At 58.2% G+C, this 20,075-nt stretch overlaps 1 protein-coding gene across 1 annotated transcript; it reads left to right on the top strand.

Annotated features, from left to right (window-relative positions):
- The first annotated feature begins 4,309 nt into the window (after positions 1 to 4,309).
- On the top strand, positions 4,310 to 17,128 carry ARHGAP27 (Rho GTPase activating protein 27). The gene is made up of 16 exons (XM_029927777.1): positions 4,310 to 4,510; positions 7,980 to 8,384; positions 8,727 to 8,909; positions 9,138 to 9,218; positions 9,291 to 9,374; positions 9,745 to 9,812; positions 10,243 to 10,333; positions 10,815 to 10,919; positions 13,172 to 13,270; positions 14,142 to 14,247; positions 14,373 to 14,480; positions 14,556 to 14,654; positions 14,802 to 14,879; positions 14,970 to 15,104; positions 15,256 to 15,361; positions 15,476 to 17,128. Exons 1-16 carry the CDS (start codon positions 4,454 to 4,456, stop codon positions 15,651 to 15,653), a joined length of 1,983 nt encoding a protein of 660 aa, XP_029783637.1. The 5' UTR covers positions 4,310 to 4,453; the 3' UTR covers positions 15,654 to 17,128.
- The last annotated feature ends 2,947 nt before the right edge of the window (positions 17,129 to 20,075 follow it).

The following is a 20,075-nucleotide window of genomic DNA, read 5'->3' as shown; positions in this document are numbered from 1 at the left end:
TCATGTCGTAGCACTGAGGACACACAATAGCAAAAGAGTTTGAGGGAGATTCCCCGCCCCGCTTTTTTAATGAAGAGCTTCAAATATACAGAGAAGTAAAAAAGAATATTAAAATGAATATGACTATACCTATTACGAGATTTGACAATTACTGCTTGCCAAGTTTGTTGTTTTTGGGGGGGGGCAAGAAATAATAAATTCCAGACTTTATCATCTCTCATGTCTAAAACATTCAGCATGTAGTTCTTAAACATGTTTTCTCCACAGTCACAATACCTTTACCATTATTATATCTAACAAAATTAACTTTAGTTCCTTAAACAGCCCCTACGACCCAGGCCAGAGTCCCATGTCCCTCATTGGCCTAAAACAAATCTCTCACAGCCAGTTTGTTTGAACTGGGATTGGCTCAAGGACCGTGCGTTCCATGTGACTGTGTCTTACATCTTCTCTTGACTGTCCCCTCCCTCTCTTCCTGCCCTGACACAGAGACCAGACCAGGTCCCCGGTAGGACATCTACTCTATTTCTGGATGTCTGTCTCATTCCGGTAGTGTTCCCGTGTTCCTTCAAACCCTGTGTTACCTGGGGACTGGTAGGGCTGAAAGGCTTACAGGCAGGTCACCAGGCTCGGTGACTCCAGGTCTCTGCTAAGCAACCAAGATGATGCCAAGATGGGCAGAAGGAGGAGGAAGAAGGTGAACTTGGTCTGGACATGAAGCTTTTGAGGTGGACCGAGGACACCCACGGGGGCACTTGGGTCTGTACTGGAGATGCGGGTTGTTAACCCAGCAGCTGGTTGGGCCTCCCCAGGACGGTGGGGCGAGGAGCAGAGGAGAGAGCAAGCGTCAGGGAGCTGGGCAGAGGAAGAGGAGCCTGTGACCAAAGCTGAGGAGACACCAGGCAGAGGAGGAAGGGAGTTGTAAGGACTGAGTCCCGGAGGGGAGTCAGGCCCAACAAGGACCACCTTTGTCATAGGGAAGGTAGTAGGAGACCCGAGCGGTGGGCTGGACCTCAGGGTGCACAGACAGCGGGAAGGCGGGTGCACACACGTGGACAAGAAGTGGGCTCTAGAAAGGAGGCAGGGAGAGCTGGCTCTAGGGATGTACTTTTTCTTAAGATGGAGAGACCTTGAGTTTGTTGAAAGGCCAAAGGGCCAAAGGCAGTCAGGTAGGAGGGGGTGGGGAGCTTGGAAGAGAGGTAGCTCTGAGCACGTGAGAGGCAATGGGGTCCCCGGGACCCAGGTTGGGGAGGTAGGTTTGGACAGGGGACCCTGGTCCCTCCACTGGGGAAGTGAGGAGGAATGATGGGTGCAGGTGCAGATGCAACTGAGGGGATGGGACCCTGTCACATTTTCCTCGAGTGAGTCTTGATTATAGCCTTTGCTGGCCGGCAGATTCCTTGACAGACGGCTTCTGACTTCTGGGCCCGCAGCAGGAGACCTTCTGGGTGTCTGCCAGCCTCACCCAGGGCACAGGGCGTGTGAGCAGCATAGAGGCTCCATCCCAGACCCCACCTGCCCTGCAGGAGTGGGCCAAGCCCACGGCCCCATGAGGTCACCGAGAGGCTGCGGGCAGAGTCCAGAGCCAAGGGCACTCAGTCAAAACCCAGAGCCAGAAAAGCAGAGCCTCTCTTTCTTCCTCCGTTCCCACTGGGTGTAGAAACCTCAGGGGCCTGCCTGGCATTTTCACAGAACCCAGCCCTGTGAGCAGGAGGGAGGCAGTGGCAGAGAATGACAGCCCATTCTATGGAGCAAGAAACAGAGGCCCAGAGATGCAAGGGGCTGCCCAGACAGAAGCTAAGGCACACCCTGTACAAGAAGCTGTGTCTCTGGAATCCTGCTCTATCCTTTTTTTCTTTTTAATCAGATGATGCTTCTGGCCCCAACCCCAGAGAAGAACCTCACGTCAGGCTCTGATGTTTGCACTCTCCGGCCACAGGGGAAGCTATACGATTACACTGAGCCTCACGTGGGCCTTCGCCCGAGTCTGGGCCCAAACCAGTTACACCAGACTCTCAGGGGGCAGCTCCAGGCCTGCTGCCCCACTCCTCTGAGGCTTGAGGACCCTGGGGGGTGACCCCGCCTCAGCTTTCACAGGGCTCACGGGTGGACAGATCACTCAGGGCTAGGGGTGGATACAGGGAGGCCCGGACTTTGTCCTGAAGAGGCCATGCTCAGGGGAGGGACACCAGGACAGTCCTATGCACTTGGCGAAGCTCACTGCTTCACTGAGGCAAAGATCACCATTTATTCCCAACTCTCCCTCCATGCAGCTTGGGTCGCATGGAGCCCACAAAGGAGATCCTGTCCCCTCTGCAGCCCCCGGAGCCAGACCTCGGGCCCCAGTCACTGGTTGCAGGCATTTCTTTTGTCTTTGGCCCTGGATAGCTGATAGCATTTTCTGGTCGCATCTGCTGGTGGTGCCTCAGCGGTCCCATGAGGGTTTTGCAGGGAAGGGGGTGAGGACAGAGGGCAGGAGAGGCACGAGATGTGCAGTGGGCTTGTTCTGTCCCCTCCCCCACCATGTGACCCTGGAGGCCAGGCAAGGTGCCAGGGTATGGTTGAGGGGGGAGGACCCCACTGGGGAGCTGCTGTGATTGCACCTCCTCTCGCGGGGGGAAGCCCAAACCCGAGGCCCGAGGCGCCAACCTCGCTGACCAAGAACAGGCCGGGCTGCGTGGGGTTTGCTCGGTCCCTGCAGTGTGAGGCCAGAGCCCTCTGCGAGGCCCAGAAATGGCGGCCAGGTGTCTTCCTGGGGAAATCATCAGGGAGGCTGCCTTTTCCATCTTCCCAGTCTCCCACACTGTCACTCTTGGTTCCTGCCACCGGGACACCCTGCCTGCTAGTTCCTCAGCAGGGCAGTGCTGAGGGCCAGGTTCCCACACCTGCCTCCTCTCTGCCCTTTCCTGCCCCAGCTCCTCCCTGCTACTGGGTCGGAGTCCTGGCTGCTCTGCAATGTACACAGGTTGTTCCCTCCCTCTTGGTGACCTGTCATGTGTGTGTGTGTGTGTGTGTGGTGTGTGTGTGTGTGGCCCATGTCCCTCAGGGTGGGGGCAGTGGATGTGTCATGTGTGTGACAAGTGGGAGGACTCCAGGCCTCTCTGCCTCTGGTGTTCCAGGCTTCTGAGCCCTATCAGGGACAGTAGGGGAGTGTCACTAGAGCTTTGAGGGCAGGCTAGGGCGTGGGTCCCTGGCTTACTGTGGATGTGGTCTGTCCAGATGTCCCACACCCCAAGCCGACACCACACCTCACTCTACTTGGGCATCCCTGTCCTGAGCCCACAGTAAGTGCAGGGAAGAAGCGGCCTGGGGACATGGGCAGGGGAGAAAGGAGGGCCAGGGCTGGGGACAGGAGGGTTACTGAAATGGAAGAGCAGGAGATGAGGGGTCTGGGATCTGGGGTGAAAGGTAGGGACAGAGCTGGATCCGGTAGCTGGGCAGCCATTATGGGAGACCCTCGGGCAGGTGGGTGGGTGGCAGCGAGCCACCTGGCCGCGGGGGTTGGGGTGGGGGAAGCAGCTCTGAGGGCGTCAGGAAGACAAGGTGGTCCTTGTCTTGGAGGGGTCAGCAGCTTCTCGCCCAGGACAGGCGTAGTGCGGGGCTGGGGTTTGGATAGCCACCCAGTGAGAGGGCGAAGAGCGGAGGGGCCCGGGGAAGCTCTTGGTATGGCGTTGTCGGGGAGCTCGTCCCTGACCCCTTCTCTGGGTCCTTGGCGAGTGGGGCACAGATATCCTTTGCACGTATGTGGACCCGCAGGCGCAGGGTGGGGGGTGTGCGTGTATCTCGGTGACCCAGGCTGGAGGAGGCAGTCAGGTGAGTAGATCGTGGTGTGGTCAGAATCCCTTCGGTTCCCCGTGAGGCTGGAGGACTCCAGACTCTGGCTCGCTCTGATACCACGTCTGCCCAGACCCCTTCTTCTTGGAGATACACCCCACAACACACACACACACACACCCAAGCTTCCTCTTTCCCATCACATCCTCCCTGGGCCTGGGGGGAGTTGACGGCCACTCCATGTCCTGTCTATGCCAGCCCAGGCTCAGGCCCTGGCACCCAGCTGCCCCCTCTGCCTGCTTCCAGCCACGCAGCCCACCCCTCCCCCACCTGTGGTCCCAGTGCCTTCCTGCTCCACGGCTGAATCTGGGCCTGGGACTCAGAACATGCCAGGAATCAGAGCATAGAGTAGGCAGGCCAGTGCATCCCTGGACACACAAAAATACCCCAGGCCTGAGACGCCACCCCCTCGTCCCCACCCCGCCCCGTCTCAAGCAGCCTCTGTCTCAGGCAGCACTTCCGCAGCCCCGACAGGAAATGGGCTGGAGGCTCAGCCTCCCGCCATCTCAAAGCAACTTCTTCTTTCCCCCTTGCCCTGTGCCAGCCCTGGGGTTGTGCCCCTTGGCTCCACCCCTGAAGCTTTCCCAGGGCTCTGTCTCAGCGGCTCACTGGGGACAGGATGGTGGACATGATTGCCAAGCTGACCAGGAGGCAGAGTCGGGCCCTGCGGGGACAGGTAGGGAACCCTGGCATTTGGAAACAAGCTTGGCCTCTGATGGGGACAGCTGAGGGCCGCTAGATCAAGGGGCCACCAGTGGGCTTCCATCCCCTGGCCCTGTTAGGAGCTGGGTGAGCTGGGGTTGGGAGCAGGACATCTCCAGATTTGGGGGATGCCTCCCTTCTTGCCTCTTTCCTTTCCCAATCCTTGCCTGTCTGAGAGGGGCTGTGGAGGGGCGCCAAGAGACACTGGGATCAGCCTGGGGGAAGCCAAGCAGGCCTGCCACCTGCTTGTGGGTAGGGGAGGGCACTGGAGACAGGGGTGCTTGGGGGCTGGGCGGCCAGTGCGGTGAGAGCCAGGGCACCTCTTGGCTCTGTCCTCTGGCCTGAGGTAGGAGATCACTTCCCCTTTCCTTGGTGTCCCCCATGTCTTTGTCACGATTGGGGTCTGGGCTTCAAGAGCCATTGGTGCCCTAGTCAGAGTCTGTTGATGGGCTGTGGCAGGGTGTCGTCGGCACCCCCAAAGCGGTGGGCAGGGGGCGCCAGGCCCTGCTCTAACCCAGGGGAGCCTCCCCTTGAAGGCCAGAAGGCACAGAGGGACTGGCCCCACCTGGCTCCAGTCTGACCCTGGCCGTGGCTCTGCCAGGAGAGGAAAACACCTCTATGTTAGCACCGTGAGGGTTCCACAGAGAGTTCTAGAGTTTGAAGGGGCCTCAGAGCTACTGCAGCCCGGCTCCCTCTGCAGGGCTGCCGCGCCGCTAACTGCTCCCCTCCAGAGAAAGCCCCTTACTGCCTCAGGAAGCAGTGTGTGTCTCTGAGGCAACCCCAGTCCTTGGACTGTGCTTCAAGGAATCCTGCCTTGCTCCCATTGAGCCTGGGATCTGCTGCCTGGAACCCCACGGTGTGATTCTGTATCTTCCCTCCCTCATGACGGCGCTCTCATGCTGGGGGCCTACGCGTCTACCTCCTGTGTCTCCTCTGTACATGCTAGGGCTGCTCTTTGTGCAAGATCCCCACCAACCTGCCCAGCCTGGGACTCCCTGAGGACTCACAGCCAAGCCTAGCATCCTGCTAGGTGGAAATCCCCGCTCCAACGCCCATGGGTCCTTCCTTAGCTCATCTACTCCCCACCCCCCATGACTTTCCAGCCTCAGTGGGTCCAGCTGGGCTGGGTAGGAGGTGTGTCTAGTCACCCACCTTCCTCCACCTCTGTCCCATCCTCCCAAGGAGTCTCCTGGCTGCTGTGCTGAGCCCTCATTCCCAGGAAGTCCTTGCTCAGAGCTAACTCCAGCCTCTCCTTTGGTGTCAGAGATTTGTTTGTTGTCGTCAAGTGTGGCATGGGATTGGCTGGTACGCTCAGGCAGTCATTATCCTTGGTGGATCCACCGTGTGCTTCAAGGCACCGGTTGCCTGCTGGAGGGTGACTGAGGTCATTTACATCCTCCTGGGTCCTGCTCTCAAAAAATTGCCTTCTGGGGTCAGAAGAGGTAGACAGATGGGTGGACGATGAACTGGCCAGCAAGGCGGAACGCTCTCCAGGAAGCTTGGAGCTGGGCGCCAGCAGGGATTGGGCAGGCAGGGAAGGAGAGCAAGATCTTCCAGGCGGGGGGACCTACGGGAGCTAAAGTACAGAGCTGGGAGGATGCCTTTTGTATGTGGGGGAGAGTCAGCGGGTGGGTGCGGGTGAAATCCAGGGTGCCCAGGAGGGCTGCAGTGGGCACAGCAAAAGGAGAAGTGGGGTGGAAGGTCCTGTCTCTGCTTCGCAAGAGCTTCTGGGGTGAGGGAGAGGAGTGAGGAACTGGTGGACCCAGCTCTTCCTGCTCCCTCGGTGCCTGGGACCTGCCACCGGGGCTCTCAAACTGCAAGGCTCTGTCCCCTTGTTAACGTGATCAACCCTGACATGCTGTGCACTTTGCTCAGCGCCCTGCTCGTCTCCCTCCCCGCTCCGCGGCCACTGACTGACTCAGGCTGCCCCATAGGGGTTTGGGTCCATTGTTCACTGCTGCATTCCCAGGGCCCGGGACAGTGCCTGCACTGAACAGGTGAATCTTCGTGGGACAAATGAATGGATTTGTAGGCGCCTACCTAAGGCCTGGTGAGAGGCCACCTTGGCAGGACCCACTTCCCCTCTTGGGGAGTGTACGGTTCAGCGAAGGCATCACTGCAACAGAGGAGCCTCTGTGATTAGAAAAGGGGGCGGGGTGGTTATTATAAAAATTTTGAGAAACGCTGAAAGAAGAAAAGAGTAAAGTTTAAAGAAAGAAAATGAAAACAAACCCAATCCCTATCATTACACTGTCCAGAAATAACCACTGTTAGCATTTAGGAGGGTTTCTGAAAACACATAATTGCAACTGTGTGCTGTTTACCGTGTTGAAATCTGCGTTTCCCTCATAGCTTTCTATGTTCTTAGAAAACAGTGTTAATGTTCCCTTGCTACCTGCTGCCTGGGGTCTGGTGATGTGCTTGTCTCTCTCTCTGGTGGGCTGAGGGGGCTGGGCTGTAGTGGGCACACCAGAGGAAGCTCAGGAAGGGCGTTGAGGAATGGCCTTGAACTTGACACCTGAGCCCACTGCCAGGTGAGAAAGCAGTGGGACGGGCCTAGGCAGGCTGTGATAAAAGACACAAGAGAGAGGGTGGGACCTCCAGCAGCTGTACACTTCTGGAGCGTAAAGTTCAAGGCAAAGGGCCAGGAATGGCAGGAAATAAGATGGGAGACAGGCAGGTGTGACAGCCGCCTCTGGTGCCCTGTTTAGACGTAGACTTTGTCCTGCAGGCAGCAGAGAGCCCTAACCAGTAACCGGGTTAAGCACCACCAGACTGAATTCTGTGTGACTGAACCCTCCAGCCCACCTCCCTTTCCTTTGGAGGGGGAAGAGGGCCTCACCTTTCTTCGCTCCTCCTTCCTCCCTCCCATCTGTCTCTCCCTTCTCTTTCTCTTCTCTGCAATTGATTCTGAGGCCAGCAAAACCCACATTCAGGAAGTTCCAGTCCCAGATCCAGAGGCAGTACTGATTCCAGTCCCAGATCTTTCTGGGCGGGGAAGGAAAGAGGACTGGGGGCTGTAGAATGCAGCAGGGCCCTGCCCCTGTGTGACCTGAATGGGGGAGGAACAGGAATGGTCCCAGGCCATTTCTCTATTCCTGCCCAGCCGTTGATTCGCATCCCCCCGCCTCCAGTGCACAGTGAGCGTACTGCTGGGAGAACTCGGTTATTGATATTTTATTATTGTTAATAAATAATGTAACTGCCGTAGGCCTCTGGGACACTTCATACTTTACAATGCCTACTTTACGATGTACTTTCAAGAACATTTCCTCATTCTCCCCGCACTACAATTTCCGGACTGGGCAGGGCAGACACTGTGTGGGAACAGAGGCAGGGGGTACTCTGACTTGCCAGAGGTCGCCCAGGTGGCAAGTGGCCGAATCAGGACTGTGTGAACCCGGGGATGCCCTGAAGGTCACGTCTCCTCCCTCCTCCCACAGGTGGACGACCTCTCAGAGCCCGTGTACGCCAACATAGAGAGGCAGCCATCGGCCACATCGCCCAGCGCCACCGCGGCCCCCGGCCCCGCGTCGTGGGAGACGCACACGGACGCGGGCACAGGGCGCCTCTACTACTACAACCCAGACACGGGGGTGACCACCTGGGAGTCGCCCTTCGAGGCTGCTGAGGGCGCCTCCAGCCCGGCCACCTCCCCGACCTCGGTGGGCAGCCGCGAGAGCCTCGAGACCGACTGGGGCCAGTACTGGGATGAGGAGAGCCGCAGGGTGTTCTTCTACAACGCGCTGACCGGCGAGGCCGTCTGGGAGGACGAGCCCGAGGACGAGCCCGAAGAGGAGCTGGAGATGCAGCCGGGCCTGAGCCCGCTCAGCCCTAGGGACCGGAGGGTGAGGGGGCGGGGCCTGGCCCGGGGGGCGGGGTCTCTGAGGGCCTCTGCCCCCACTTCTTGCTGCCCACGGTCCCAGAGAAGGTGGGAGGGGGCGGGGCTTGGCCTGGATGGGCGGGTGGGCTTAAGGGGCCTCTGACTGGGTCTCCCGCTGTCCACAGTCCCCTGGATAAGGGAAGGGGCGGGGCCAGGGCTGAGTAGTTCTGAGTGTCTCTGACCCCGCCTCCTGCTCCCCACAGCCCCTGACTGGTGGTGAGGGGGCGTGGCCTGAACTGAAGGGGTGGGGCCACGGGGTTTCTCCTGGCTCTGAGATCCTCAGGACTTCGTTTTCTGCTCCCTGCAGCCCCCTACCCCTGAGACGGACTACCCCGAGTCGCTGACCAGTTACCCCGAGGAGGACTATTCCCCCGTGGGCTCTTTCGGTGAGCCTCGGTCCGCCTCTCCCTTGGCCACGCCCCCCGGCTGGTCTTGCCACGTGAACTCAGAGGGACAGAGGCTCTACACCAACCACTTCACCCAGGAGCAGGTAGGGGCAGCGGGCATATGGGCCCAGACGGTCCCTGGGTCACTCTTCCAGCTCTTCCTCACTAGTAGCTCCCCTTAACACCATGAACTGCCACTCCTGGGCAAGCTCCGAGACACCCAGTCCCCTGCACCTGACCCACCAAACACCCCCTGGGCTCTGGTTAGAGGGAAACTTTTCCTGCCCTTCCATGAGACCGGCTTGGAGCCCTGACCATCCCTCTCCCCGCAGTGGGTGAGGTTGGAGGATGAACACGGGAAGCCCTACTTCTACAACCCAGATGACACCTCAGTTCAGTGGGAGCTGCCCCAGGTAACTAACTGGGAAAGGGAAAGTCCTGGGGAGAGGACAGGGCATTGTACATGACAATGTCCTTCTCCTCAGGTTCCTGTCCCTGCCCCTCGAAGCATCTGCAAATCCAGCCAGGACAGTGAGGCCCCAGCCCTGGCCAGCCCCCCTGAGGAGAAGGTAAAGGAAGAAGCATATAGGCCCTGGCAGAAATCAGGGCTTCCTGGAGGTCGTGGGGCCTGGGATGGGGTCAGGCATGTCACCCTTGCCCCCATAGGTCCCAGCACTAGCCTGAGCTGAGTGAACCTGGGTCTGGATCATTCCCAGGCCCAGGTTGGGTGAGGTTGGGAGCCGGGAGGAACTCTCTCCTGCTGGGGTGGGAACAGGCACCCCACCACCACCACCAGTAGCAAAAGGGGGTCAGTGGTGACTTAGGCCCCACCTGTAAGGAGTCATTGCTGTAGGCAAGAGTAGCCTCTGTCAGCCCCCCCACCCCGCCCCCGGTGACTCACCCGCTCTACTGCTTCCTTTTTCCTTTTGTCTTTCTAAGATCAAGACCCTGGACAAGGCCGGCGTGCTCCATCGCACCAAGACGGTGGACAAAGGAAGGCGGCTCCGGTAAGAGCCTGTCTGTGTTCAGACCAGGGCAGGGTGGGCCTTCATGGTGACATTACTGAGCACATCACATATGCCAGGCTCTTTTCTTTTCTTTTTTTAAGTTGATTTATTTAAGAAATCTCTGTACCGAACATGGGGCTCGAACACACAGCCCCGAGAGGAAGAGTCACTTCCATATGTCAGGCTCTTGTTAATTCTCACAGCAACTTTCTAAGAGGTCCCCGTGAGGACACACTGAGGCACCGGGAGATAGTGACTTCCCCTGGGTCCCTTGGCTACCAAGTGTTAGAATTGGGAGTCCAGCCCTCAGGGTTGGTGTCCCAAGCTGAACAATGTTCTTCCGCTCTGCCCTGCTCCTGTGGGTGGAAGGGGGCTGCAGTGCAGAGCCCGGTGCAAGCTTGGCGACCCCCCTTTCCCCACCCGCACCTAGGAAGAAGCACTGGAGTACCTCCTGGACGGTGCTGGAGGGCGGCATCCTGACATTCTTCAAGGACTCGAGGGCCTCAGCTGCAGGCGGCCTGGTAAGGCCCAGGTTCCAGGACAGGGGCCCTCCCATCTGCTCCTGAAGCCTGTGGCTCTTTACCAGATCCGGCTTGTCAAAGGCCAGGTCTGAGACAGTGGAACATGAGTGCCAGTGGAGCTGGGCCTTGGCAGGGGGTGACAACAGCAGATTCAGCCCATGACAAGTGTTTCCAGCAGCTCTAGGCATGGGGAATAGTCATTGAAGATGGCCACTCCAGCCTGGTGGGCAGGGTGACTGGGGACTGGGCTCACCCGCTCCTGGGGTTGAGAGCCATGCTCCTGCCTCCTTCCCTCATGGGTGAGCAGGCAGCAAAGGACTGACCAGCCCAGGACCACTAGGTTCCAGGAACCTTTGGGCCCCCTGTCCCCCATCCTATCCCCCAAGCCAAGGAAGCCTGATGGATTGGAGCCGGGAGCCCTGGCAGGCCTGTCTGAGGGCTCCCTGTAACTGTGTTTCCCCAATCCTTCTCTCTCGCACAGAGGCCACCTCCCAAGCTCTCTACCCCCGAGTACACAGTGGATCTGAGGGGGGCCTCTCTCTCCTGGGCTCCCAAAGACAAATCTAGCAGGAAGAATGTGCTGGAGGTGAGTGGTAAGGGTTGGGAGAAGGAGAAGGGGCTTACTGATGGCTTGAGACCCTCATTGGGCAAGCCTCGAGAAGGGGGACCTGGGGAGAGTGGGACTGGGATTCTCAGGCCCCAAGGCCAAAGTTGCCCCCACCCCGGGCATCCATCCACAGCCTTTCTGGGATCCCACATTCTGCAGTTCAGTCTCCAGGAATGGGGTTCACCAGTTCTTGGCTCTGGAGGATGGTGAGAAGTCAGGGTCTCTGGGGGATGAAACTCATGCCTACAAGGGCAGCCCTCATCCCAGACGGGAGGCTCCCTGTCCCCAACTACTCACACTGGACTGGGTCCTTAGTGAATAAGCTGTGTCTTCAGTTTCCCAGGCTCCCCTAGCAGGAAGGCAGAGGCCCAGGGGGACCCAGGCAAGGACTCTTATGGGGCCACACATTCCAATGTCCACATGTGGTCTTGCTTTGGTACTACCTTTACCGCCACCTCTGTCCCCAGAAGTTCTGAGGCAGCTCACAACAAAAACAACTATGGTGAGCTGGTAAAATCCATGGAAAAGCCAGGACCAATTGATGCTAAAACAAAAAGGAGTCCAGGCTTATCAGTTACGTCGTTCTTAGTATTGGTGGGGGAGAGGGACTTCCCCAAATTTTGAGGGAAATCGAGCTTTTTTCCTAACCCTTAGCTATTTTTTAAAAATTTTATTTAATTTTCGAGGGGAGCGAGGGAGGGAGGGGCAGAGAGACAAGGGGACAGAGGATCTGAAGTGGGCCCTGAGCTGAGAGGTGATAGCAAGAAGCCCAATGCAGGGCTCAAATTCATGAACCGTGAGATCATGACCTGAGCTGAAGCTGAATGTTCAACAGACTGAGCCACCCAGGCGCCCCAGCTCTTTTTTTTTTTTTTTTAGTTTTTTAATTTATTTTGAGGGGGGGGGCGGAGAACACGTGTGCATGCGTGTGAGTGGGAAGAGGCAGAGGAAGAGGGAGAGAGAGAAGGCTCCAAGCTGTCAGCACAGAGCCCGATGCTCGGATGGAGCTCAAACTCACAAACTCACAAACGGTGAGATCATAATGTGAGCAGAGATCAAGAATCGGACGTTTAACCAACTGAGCCACCCCGGCACCTCCCCAACCCTTAGCTCCTGAAGCAATTTTTCGTGTGCAGCTCCGTTCTAGTTTAGTAAGGGATCCTTGGAGCTGCTCCAGGTAACATGATGAAAGCCAAAAGCGTAACCTTACAATCAGCTCAGAAAACGCAATTCTGCAAGGCGCTTGAGAATGTCGTTTTCACCACGCTTCGTTCAGTTTTAGAACCAGCATCTCCACAGAGCAGACTTGGAAAACCAGTTTGATTTCATGAAGTGCTCTGATCAGTCAGTCTGGAGCCTTCTCCAGGCTTAGCAGCATCAGGTGCTGTGATCAATTAGCACTGTCTGTCATGGGAGTGGGATTGAAGAACATTACTTTGCTGGCCATGTTCCTTCCCTGACCGGAAGGGATGTCCTTCAGCCAGGGCTCTATAAATGTCATCCCTCTGACTTGGCTTTTGATGAAAGCTTCTGGATAAATGTTTCTGGGTTGTCTTTTCTGGCAAGACCTGGAAGGCAGATGGTACTTCTGGAAGCTACTCAAGCTGTTGGAAAGGCTGACAGTCTTGAATGGAAACGGAGGAGCCCCTGCGTCTTGGCCAGCAGGTGGCCATCCTTCCTCCAATCAGGGGTGGCCTACAGGCTCCTCTAGGATTTTTCCCAAAGACGGTTCCAAATTCTACATCATGGCCAAGTTAGGTGGGCCTGGCAGATTTTCATAGCCAGTCTTCCTCGTTGCTCCAGGGTCACAGAAAACCTCAGTGATAGTCCTCCCAAAACAGCTAGTTTGGGGCAGTTTCGTTCACCTATGCGTTCAACAGGATGGACGTTTTATGAACTCTATTGCTACCTATACTTACAATATAGCTTTTCCTTCTGTATGAGACTTTCAGATATGAATGGATGTTGTTCTGAGAGGCCCTCCGTCTGCCCATCTGTAACTGAAATGCTGTCACTTACTGCATAAGGCATTCCAAGGCAGAATGCCTTGGCCCGGGGTGAGGCCCGCCCTTGCTCTGTTATGTCTTCAGTTCCTGGAGACAAGGACAGATCATCTCCACCATTTCTGTGTCTCCTCCACCCCCACCAACCCACCCCGCCCCCCAACTAAGGCCTTGCTCCAGGACAGACTCAGGGAACCAGAGATGACCGAGTGACTTGTGTCTCTCCAGCTGCGGAGCCGAGATGGCTCAGAGTACCTGATCCAGCACGACTCGGAGGCCATCATCAGCAACTGGCACAAGGCCATTGGCGAGGGCATCCAGGAGCTGGTAAGCAGAGCCTGGGGGCCAGCCTTTACACAGAGCAGCTGGGCCCACTGGGGGCCGGGCATCAGGCCGTAAATGTCCCTCCCTGCAGATGTGCTGCTGAAGAAACAGTCTTTCTTGAGTAGGCAAATCCAGCCAGTGGTGTTGCAGGAGTTGGCCCTGCAGGAGGGTTCTCTAGGTAGGGGTGGGGGCACATCCTAGAGAAATGTCCCGTTTCAAGGGATGCCAGAAGCAAAGTAAGTATCTGAGACAGAGCCTCTGTACTAGAATGACCACAAGATAACATTTTAAAGTGGAAAAATTTTAAAGTAAGAGTCTACCATTTTTTAGGTTCAAAAAATAAATTGCCTAGAGATGGGGCAGACCTCCTCTGGCAGCTATTCACCTGGAAACCACTTGGGGTCTTTTGACCCTCAGTTCCCTAGGAGCCAGCAGGGGTACAAAGTTTGGCTATATTACTAGAGGTAGGAATGCAGATCTAGGGTGGGGATGCTGGTGCAGTTACAGTTGAGGGTGGTGCTTCGGCCTCAGCTGGAACTGCAAATTCAAAACCAGGAGCCACATACTGAGGAACCCTAGCCTGGCGGAGTGTGCACAGAGAAGCTAGGGAAATATGGGAAAGGAGGCCAGGATAAGAAAGAGTGGGAGAGAACAGGATGACTGTCTCCAACAGCTGAAGGGCTCCAAGCAGCCAAGGGAGGTGAAGGTTCTGAGATTCCCGAGGTGATCAGGGGACTTAACAGGAGAACGGAAGGGTGCACTCTGCCTGGGATTTTCCAGGGCCTCTGGGAGGGGCGTGGGGGGGGGGGGGCCCACACGACCAGGGCCGCCAGCTGGCGCCAGGCTCTGCCTCTCTGAGGCCACGTGATTCCAGTCCTCAGACTTGCCCCCGGAGGAGGAAAGCGAGAGCAGCAGCGTGGACTTTGGGTCCAGGGAGCGCCTCGGAAGCTGTCGGGAGGGTGAGGCGCGGCCCACTGCAGGTGTGCGGAGCGGAGGGCGTCTCCTGGGGTCGGGAAGGCGGGGTGGGGGGGGGCAGGGGACGACCTGCCTGGTCCCCCTGGTCCCTGTGCCACCCAGCGACTCGGCCCCGCATTCCCGCGCCCAGGCGCAGCCACCCCGGAGGGCGACCTGAGCAAGGTCCGGCAGAAGCTCCGCAAGTTCCTGCAGAGGCGGCCCACGCTGCAGTCGCTGCGGGAGAAAGGCTACATCAAAGGTACGGGAGGGGGCCGGAGAGCCCGCGCGGGCGGCTGGGTGGGGACCGGGCGGCGCTGACGGGCCTCTCCCCCAGACCAGGTGTTCGGCTGCGCGCTGGCCGCGCTGTGTGAGCGCGAGAGGAGCCCGGTGCCGCGCTTCGTGCAGCAGTGCATCCGCACCGTCGAGGCCCGGGGTACGCGCGGCGGCACCCGGCAGCCTCCCTCCGGGGCCCCTTGGCGGAAAGCCCTGGGTGGGCGCAGGGTGGAAGGGGGGGGCGAACGGGAGCCCCGGGGTAGGAGCCATAGCCGGAACTTTAGACCCACCCCACCCTCTGCCCCAGGGCTGGACATCGACGGCCTGTACCGCATCAGTGGAAACCTGGCCACCATCCAGAAGCTGCGCTATAAGGTGGACCACGGTGAGCAGAACGTCCTAGTCCCCAACCCCGGGGCCTGACGGCGCAAAGGGGTGCTGACCGCCTCTTCCTTCCCCCTCCCCCGTGCGGCAGACGAGCGCCTGGACCTGGAGGACGGGCGCTGGGAGGACGTCCACGTGATCACCGGCGCCCTGAAGCTCTTCTTTCGAGAGCTGCCGGAGCCCCTCTTTCCCTTCTCGCACTTCCGCCAGTTCATCGCTGCCGTCAGTGAGCGCCGGGGGGTGGGGAGGGGGAGTGGATGAGGTTGGGGTGGGTCCGGCCTGCCTCGGACACCCCCTTGGCTGGACCCCGCCCCCGCTCTCCCCTCGGGGACTCAGCCCCTCCGTTCCCCTCCCTGAGCCGACCTTCCCTTACCTAGAGCTGCAGGACCAGGCCCAGCGCAACCGCTGCGTGCGGGACCTGGTGCGCACACTGCCCGCCCCCAACCACGACACGCTGCGGCTGCTCTTTCAGCACCTGTGCCGGTGAGCCCCGCGGGAATGGGGAGGCAGGTGCTGGCACGTCCCCCGCCCCCCGCCCTCGCCCCTTCCAGCTCTGGGCCCTGATGACCGCCTCCCCAACCCCACTTCCTGCTGCAGGGTGATCGAACACGGCGATCAGAATCGCATGTCCGTGCAGAGCGTGGCCATAGTGTTCGGGCCCACGCTGCTGCGGCCCGAGACGGAGGAAACCAGCATGCCCATGACCATGGTGTTCCAGAATCAGGTGGTGGAGCTCATCCTGCAGCGGTGTTCAGACATCTTCCCACCGCACTGACAGCCGGCCCCGCCCTCACCCCCTCCTGCCGCTGGCGCTGCGGACCTGGGACTGGGGGCCACGACAGTGGTCCTGCCATAGAAGCTGAACTCTTATCCGTGAGACCCTCCGCCGCCCACCGGTCCCAGGCTGATGTGAAATCTGCACCGCTGGACGCAGGGTGGTGACCCCTGGTGGGCAGTTCGGAAAATGTGATTATTTTCCCCCCTGTCCTGTCCTGTTTGGGGCTTCATTGGGTTGGGTTCTTTATTACATAGACACCTACTGTGTGTGTGTGTGTGTGTGTGTGTGTGTGTGTGTGTGTGTGTGTGTGTGTGAGAGAGAGAGAGAGAGAGAGAGAGAGAGAGAGAGAGAGAGAGAGAGAGAGAGAGAGAGAGGGAGAGAGAGAATATGTGGATGTGAGAGTTTGTTTTCCCAGATGGTCCATGCCCAGGAGGAGGAGTTGGGGTGAGGGACTTAGTTTCTTCAGGCCTACACCTGCTTGGGGCCTTCAAGGAAACCCTCCCAGTGGGGCCGCCACCCTGTGTGGGTCATGAGCAGCACACACACCGCCCTTCCTTCCCTGCTGCCCTGCTTTGCCTCAGGCGCAGCCCCTGCGGGACTCTCAGTGGCTGACTGTGGGCCACTTAGGGTTCCCTGTTCCAGGCCCCGGCCCTCCCTGAACCCACTGTGTCCTGAGCCAGGGTTCTTCATATTTCCGAAGCGTCTACCCTGCATTGGCCACCTGCCATGCACCATTCCCACACACAGTCCTGTTTTACAAATGAAGAAACTGAGGCAGGGGCAAAGTGACTTGTTCAGGGTCCCATGGGTGATCCGTCGACTCCCAACTTAGGCTCCTGGGAGGCCATTTCGACTACCCCTCTCTTCCAAGCCCCATCATGGGCTTATGGGGAAAGCAAAAGAACTCAAAGCAGGTTCTATCTGGGCCTGGGGAGACCCCGAGGGCAGGAGGAAACCCGCCCCAGCCCCTCTCAGCACACCTCCCTGGCCCCTGCCTGGTCATAAAGAGCTGGGGGAGGCCTGCAGGGTCGGGGGAAGGAGGGTAGAGCTTCTGGAAAGGGAGCGTGCATCCAGGGGCATGCCCTCTCTCATACACAAACCACCTCAGTCTATGGGTCTCGGCCCCACTGCCCCAGCTCTGGCTCATTTCTTCTACAAGCAATAAGAGCTAATATTTATTGACATTTGTACCACACCAAGCATTTCACTTGGATCCTCTCAGTTTCTCACAGCCAATATTTATTATCTGCTCCTCCGTGCCGGGCACCGGGCGCTGGGGCGGGGGTGCCGCACATGCCGCCTCTCTGGTTGGAGCACCTGGTCCGGTGGCTGACCCAAGCCCCCCCCCCCCCCCGACGTGCCAGCAAGGCCCGGACAAGAGTACCAATGGAGGCCTCACACCATGCGTCGAAATATTGTAAAGTTACAAGTCAAGATATAAGTGTTCAATAAAAATATATTCTATTCTCCTACTTGGGCAAATACACGTTCGTAATGACCCACAGGGCCAGGTTCCACTGTAAACGGCTGTGATTCTTCTGAATTCTGTGCCCGGGGATGTTGGCGTGAGAAGAGCTGGCTCCCATGTCAGCCTGCCCCCCTGTGTCTTCCCGGCCCCCCCCAGCGCCATCCCGCCCCAAGGGGAGGTCCACATGCACACGTGTGGACACCAGTCCACCAGCACAGACGGCCCCTGCCACCTGCTGCCCCGTGAACACCCCACATGGTCCACCCTTAAGGAAATGGGCATGGGACCACCGGGCAGTGAATTCTGGGGTCCTGCATATCGAGAGGAGGGTCCAAAGGGAAGGGCCTGGACTCCAAGGGGCCCCACAGGTTCCTCACCCTGTGGGGAGAGAGAAAAAGGGTCAAGAGGAGACTCTTCTAAAGTGGAGGATCCACAGCAACGCAAGGATTCCTCTTACCCAGGCCTAAGGACAAACAGAACAGCAGTTAAACAACGGATTACTTGGTGACGTTACTGTGTACAAAAGCTAAGAAAAAGCGCAGGGTGCCCTGAAGGCAAGTCACTGGGGTGCGGCTATGCCTCAGGAGCCTGAGATGCTTTTGTGAAGCCCCATTTGAGCCAAGCACGAAAGAATGAAGAGAAGTCAACAAGGTGAGGACTTAAGGGAGGGGGTGTCTGGTCAGAGGAACAGCATGTGCAAAGGCTCTGGGGCAGGAAGGCTTGTGGAGAGAACAAAATCTAAAAGGACTGGGGCGCCTGGGTGGCTCAGTCAGTTAGGTGTCTTGACTTCAGCTCAGGTCATGACCTCCCAGTTTGTGGGTTTGAGCCCCATGTCAGGCTCTGTGCTGACAGCACGGATCCTGCTTGAGATTCTCTCTCCTTCCCTCTCTCGCTGCCCCTCCCCCCTCAAAATAAATTTTTTTAAATGTTTTATTTATTTTTGAGAGCAAGAAAGACAGAGCACGAGTGGGGAAGGGGCAGAGAGAGGTGGGGAGACAGACTGAAGCAGGCTCTAGCCTCTGAACTGTCAGCAGAGAGCCTGTCGCAGGGGCTCGAACTCACAGACCACGAGATCATGACCTGAGCTGAAGTCGGATGCTTAACAGATTGAGCCACCCAGGCGCCCCAAAATAAATCACTGGGACTAGAGCCCACACAACCAGTGAGCATGTGTGTGAGGTGACGGGGAAAAGGAGGCAGGGACAGAATGTGCCTTGTGGGCCACAGTGAACAGGGGACCTGAGGCAGGCCGGCAGGCAGGAGGACCTTAGGCAGGGAGGTGTTGGGAAGCGTCCACTCACCCACCCAGGCTTCTGCCCCTGCCCAGGCCTTGGCGAGCAAACAATGTAGTCGCAGGCAGAGAGGTCCCAGAATCATTATGTTTTGTGACCAGGAGGAGATCAGAAATCACCTACTGCCAGTGAGGAAACTCCTAGAGAGATGATGTCCTAACTCCCCTGAGGCCACGTGGCGGCTTGGTGGCAGAGCCCTGCCCAGAGCTTCCAGTGCAGGCCACAAAACCTCGTCACGGAGCACCGTGCACGGGGAGCACTGCGGGCGCTCGCTGAGGATGTTTGGAGGGAGTGGGATGTTGTCTGGAGACACAAACTTCGATAAAATAGCCACTGCCCTCTTGAAGCAGCAGCTGGTCGGGGGACAGACCTAAAAATAAGGGACGGTAGTTTAGTTGATAAAGGCCGTCACAGAGGCCCTCTCCCCAAGCTGCGCCCCTTGGAGCAGACGTCCCAGATCCTCCGACAGCCGGGCCTCAGCCCTCAAGCTGCCCCAGAAAAGGTCACCAGTGCCCGCCTGGCTGCCAAGTCCGGTGGACAGGCCCGGTCCTCACACGTGTGGACCCGCCAGGCACCTGTTGGACACGCTGCTCCTTTGCTGACAGTGTCACGGGTCCTTGGCCGCCCTGGAAATAGTGATGCCCCCTGGGTCGTGCCCTCAGCCCACTGCTCTGTCCCCTCTGCCCTCCCTAAGGGCCCTTATCCATTCCTTTCTGGGGACTCAAGTCGCCAGGCCCGCACGTGGATACCCAAATCTCTCACCAGCCTGGACCGCTCTCCTCTGAGTTCCAAGTGCAAATGCCCACCTGCTTGCAGGACACCTCGGCACCCATGGCTGTCAGACCCCTTGAGGGCAACCTGCTCGCACCAAAACTTCTCCCTGCCTCTGGGCCTCGCGCCTCCACTTACCCGTCCCTGTCCCCGTCCCCTCCCCCATCGTCCTTCTCTTCCACCTCCTGACTGCCTCCATGTCTCCTCTGGGTGACCCAGCAGCCTCTGAATGGGCTCCTCTCCTCCTGCTTTTGTTCCTCCACCCAGCTGCCCTCTGGTCTGACCGTGTCACTTCAGCTCGGGACCTCCAAGGCCATTCCCAGCCCAGTCTCCCACTTTTTTGTGCCTGGGAGGTCCCAGTCAGGCTGCTCCAGCCTTAGTGCCAAGGGCTGCCCATTGCCCTGCCTTCCTCCCTTTCAACTGCTCCCCCTCCTCCTCCTCCTCTCAGCTCCCCCTACCCCCGCCATGCCCCGCCCCCCCCAGCTCTCAGCACCCTGGCTCCAGGCATGTAATTGTGCTTCCCCCCTGCAGGCCAGCCTGTCTTCACTGGCCCCTTCCTAGCCACGTAAATACCATTGGATGGATATGCCACGTTCCCTTTTTTTAAATAATATTTTATTTATTTTTAAGAGAAAGAGCACGCAAGTGGGGAAGGGGCGAGAGAGAAGGGGACAGAGCGTGTTATCTGTCAGGTTCTGCGCTGACAGGGTGACAGCAGCAAGCCTGATGCGGGGCTCAACCTCACAAACCATGAGATTCTGACCTGAGATGAAGTTGGACGCTCCACCGACTCAGCCACCTGGACGTCCCTACATTTCTTTATTCATTCACTAAATGGAACATTTGGGTTGTTTCCACTTTTTGGTCATTGTGAATAATGCCTCAAGG

This window comes from Suricata suricatta, chromosome 17 (assembly GCF_006229205.1).
Source record: "Suricata suricatta isolate VVHF042 chromosome 17, meerkat_22Aug2017_6uvM2_HiC, whole genome shotgun sequence".
NCBI lineage: Eukaryota > Metazoa > Chordata > Mammalia > Carnivora > Herpestidae > Suricata > Suricata suricatta.
Note: the sequence above shows the minus strand (reverse complement) of the source record. Positions and strands in the feature narration are given on the sequence as shown.

Coding starts and splice junctions, on each gene's coding strand:
- ARHGAP27 (XM_029927777.1), top strand. CDS start 4,454: ATGGTGGACATGATTGCCAAGCTGACCAGGAGGCAGAGTCGGGCCCTG. Junction 10,920..13,171: donor GCAGGAAGAATGTGCTGGAG/GTGAGTGGTAAG, acceptor GTGTCTCTCCAG/CTGCGGAGCCGAGATGGCTC. Junction 14,248..14,372: donor TGAGGCGCGGCCCACTGCAG/GTGTGCGGAGCG, acceptor TCCCGCGCCCAG/GCGCAGCCACCCCGGAGGGC.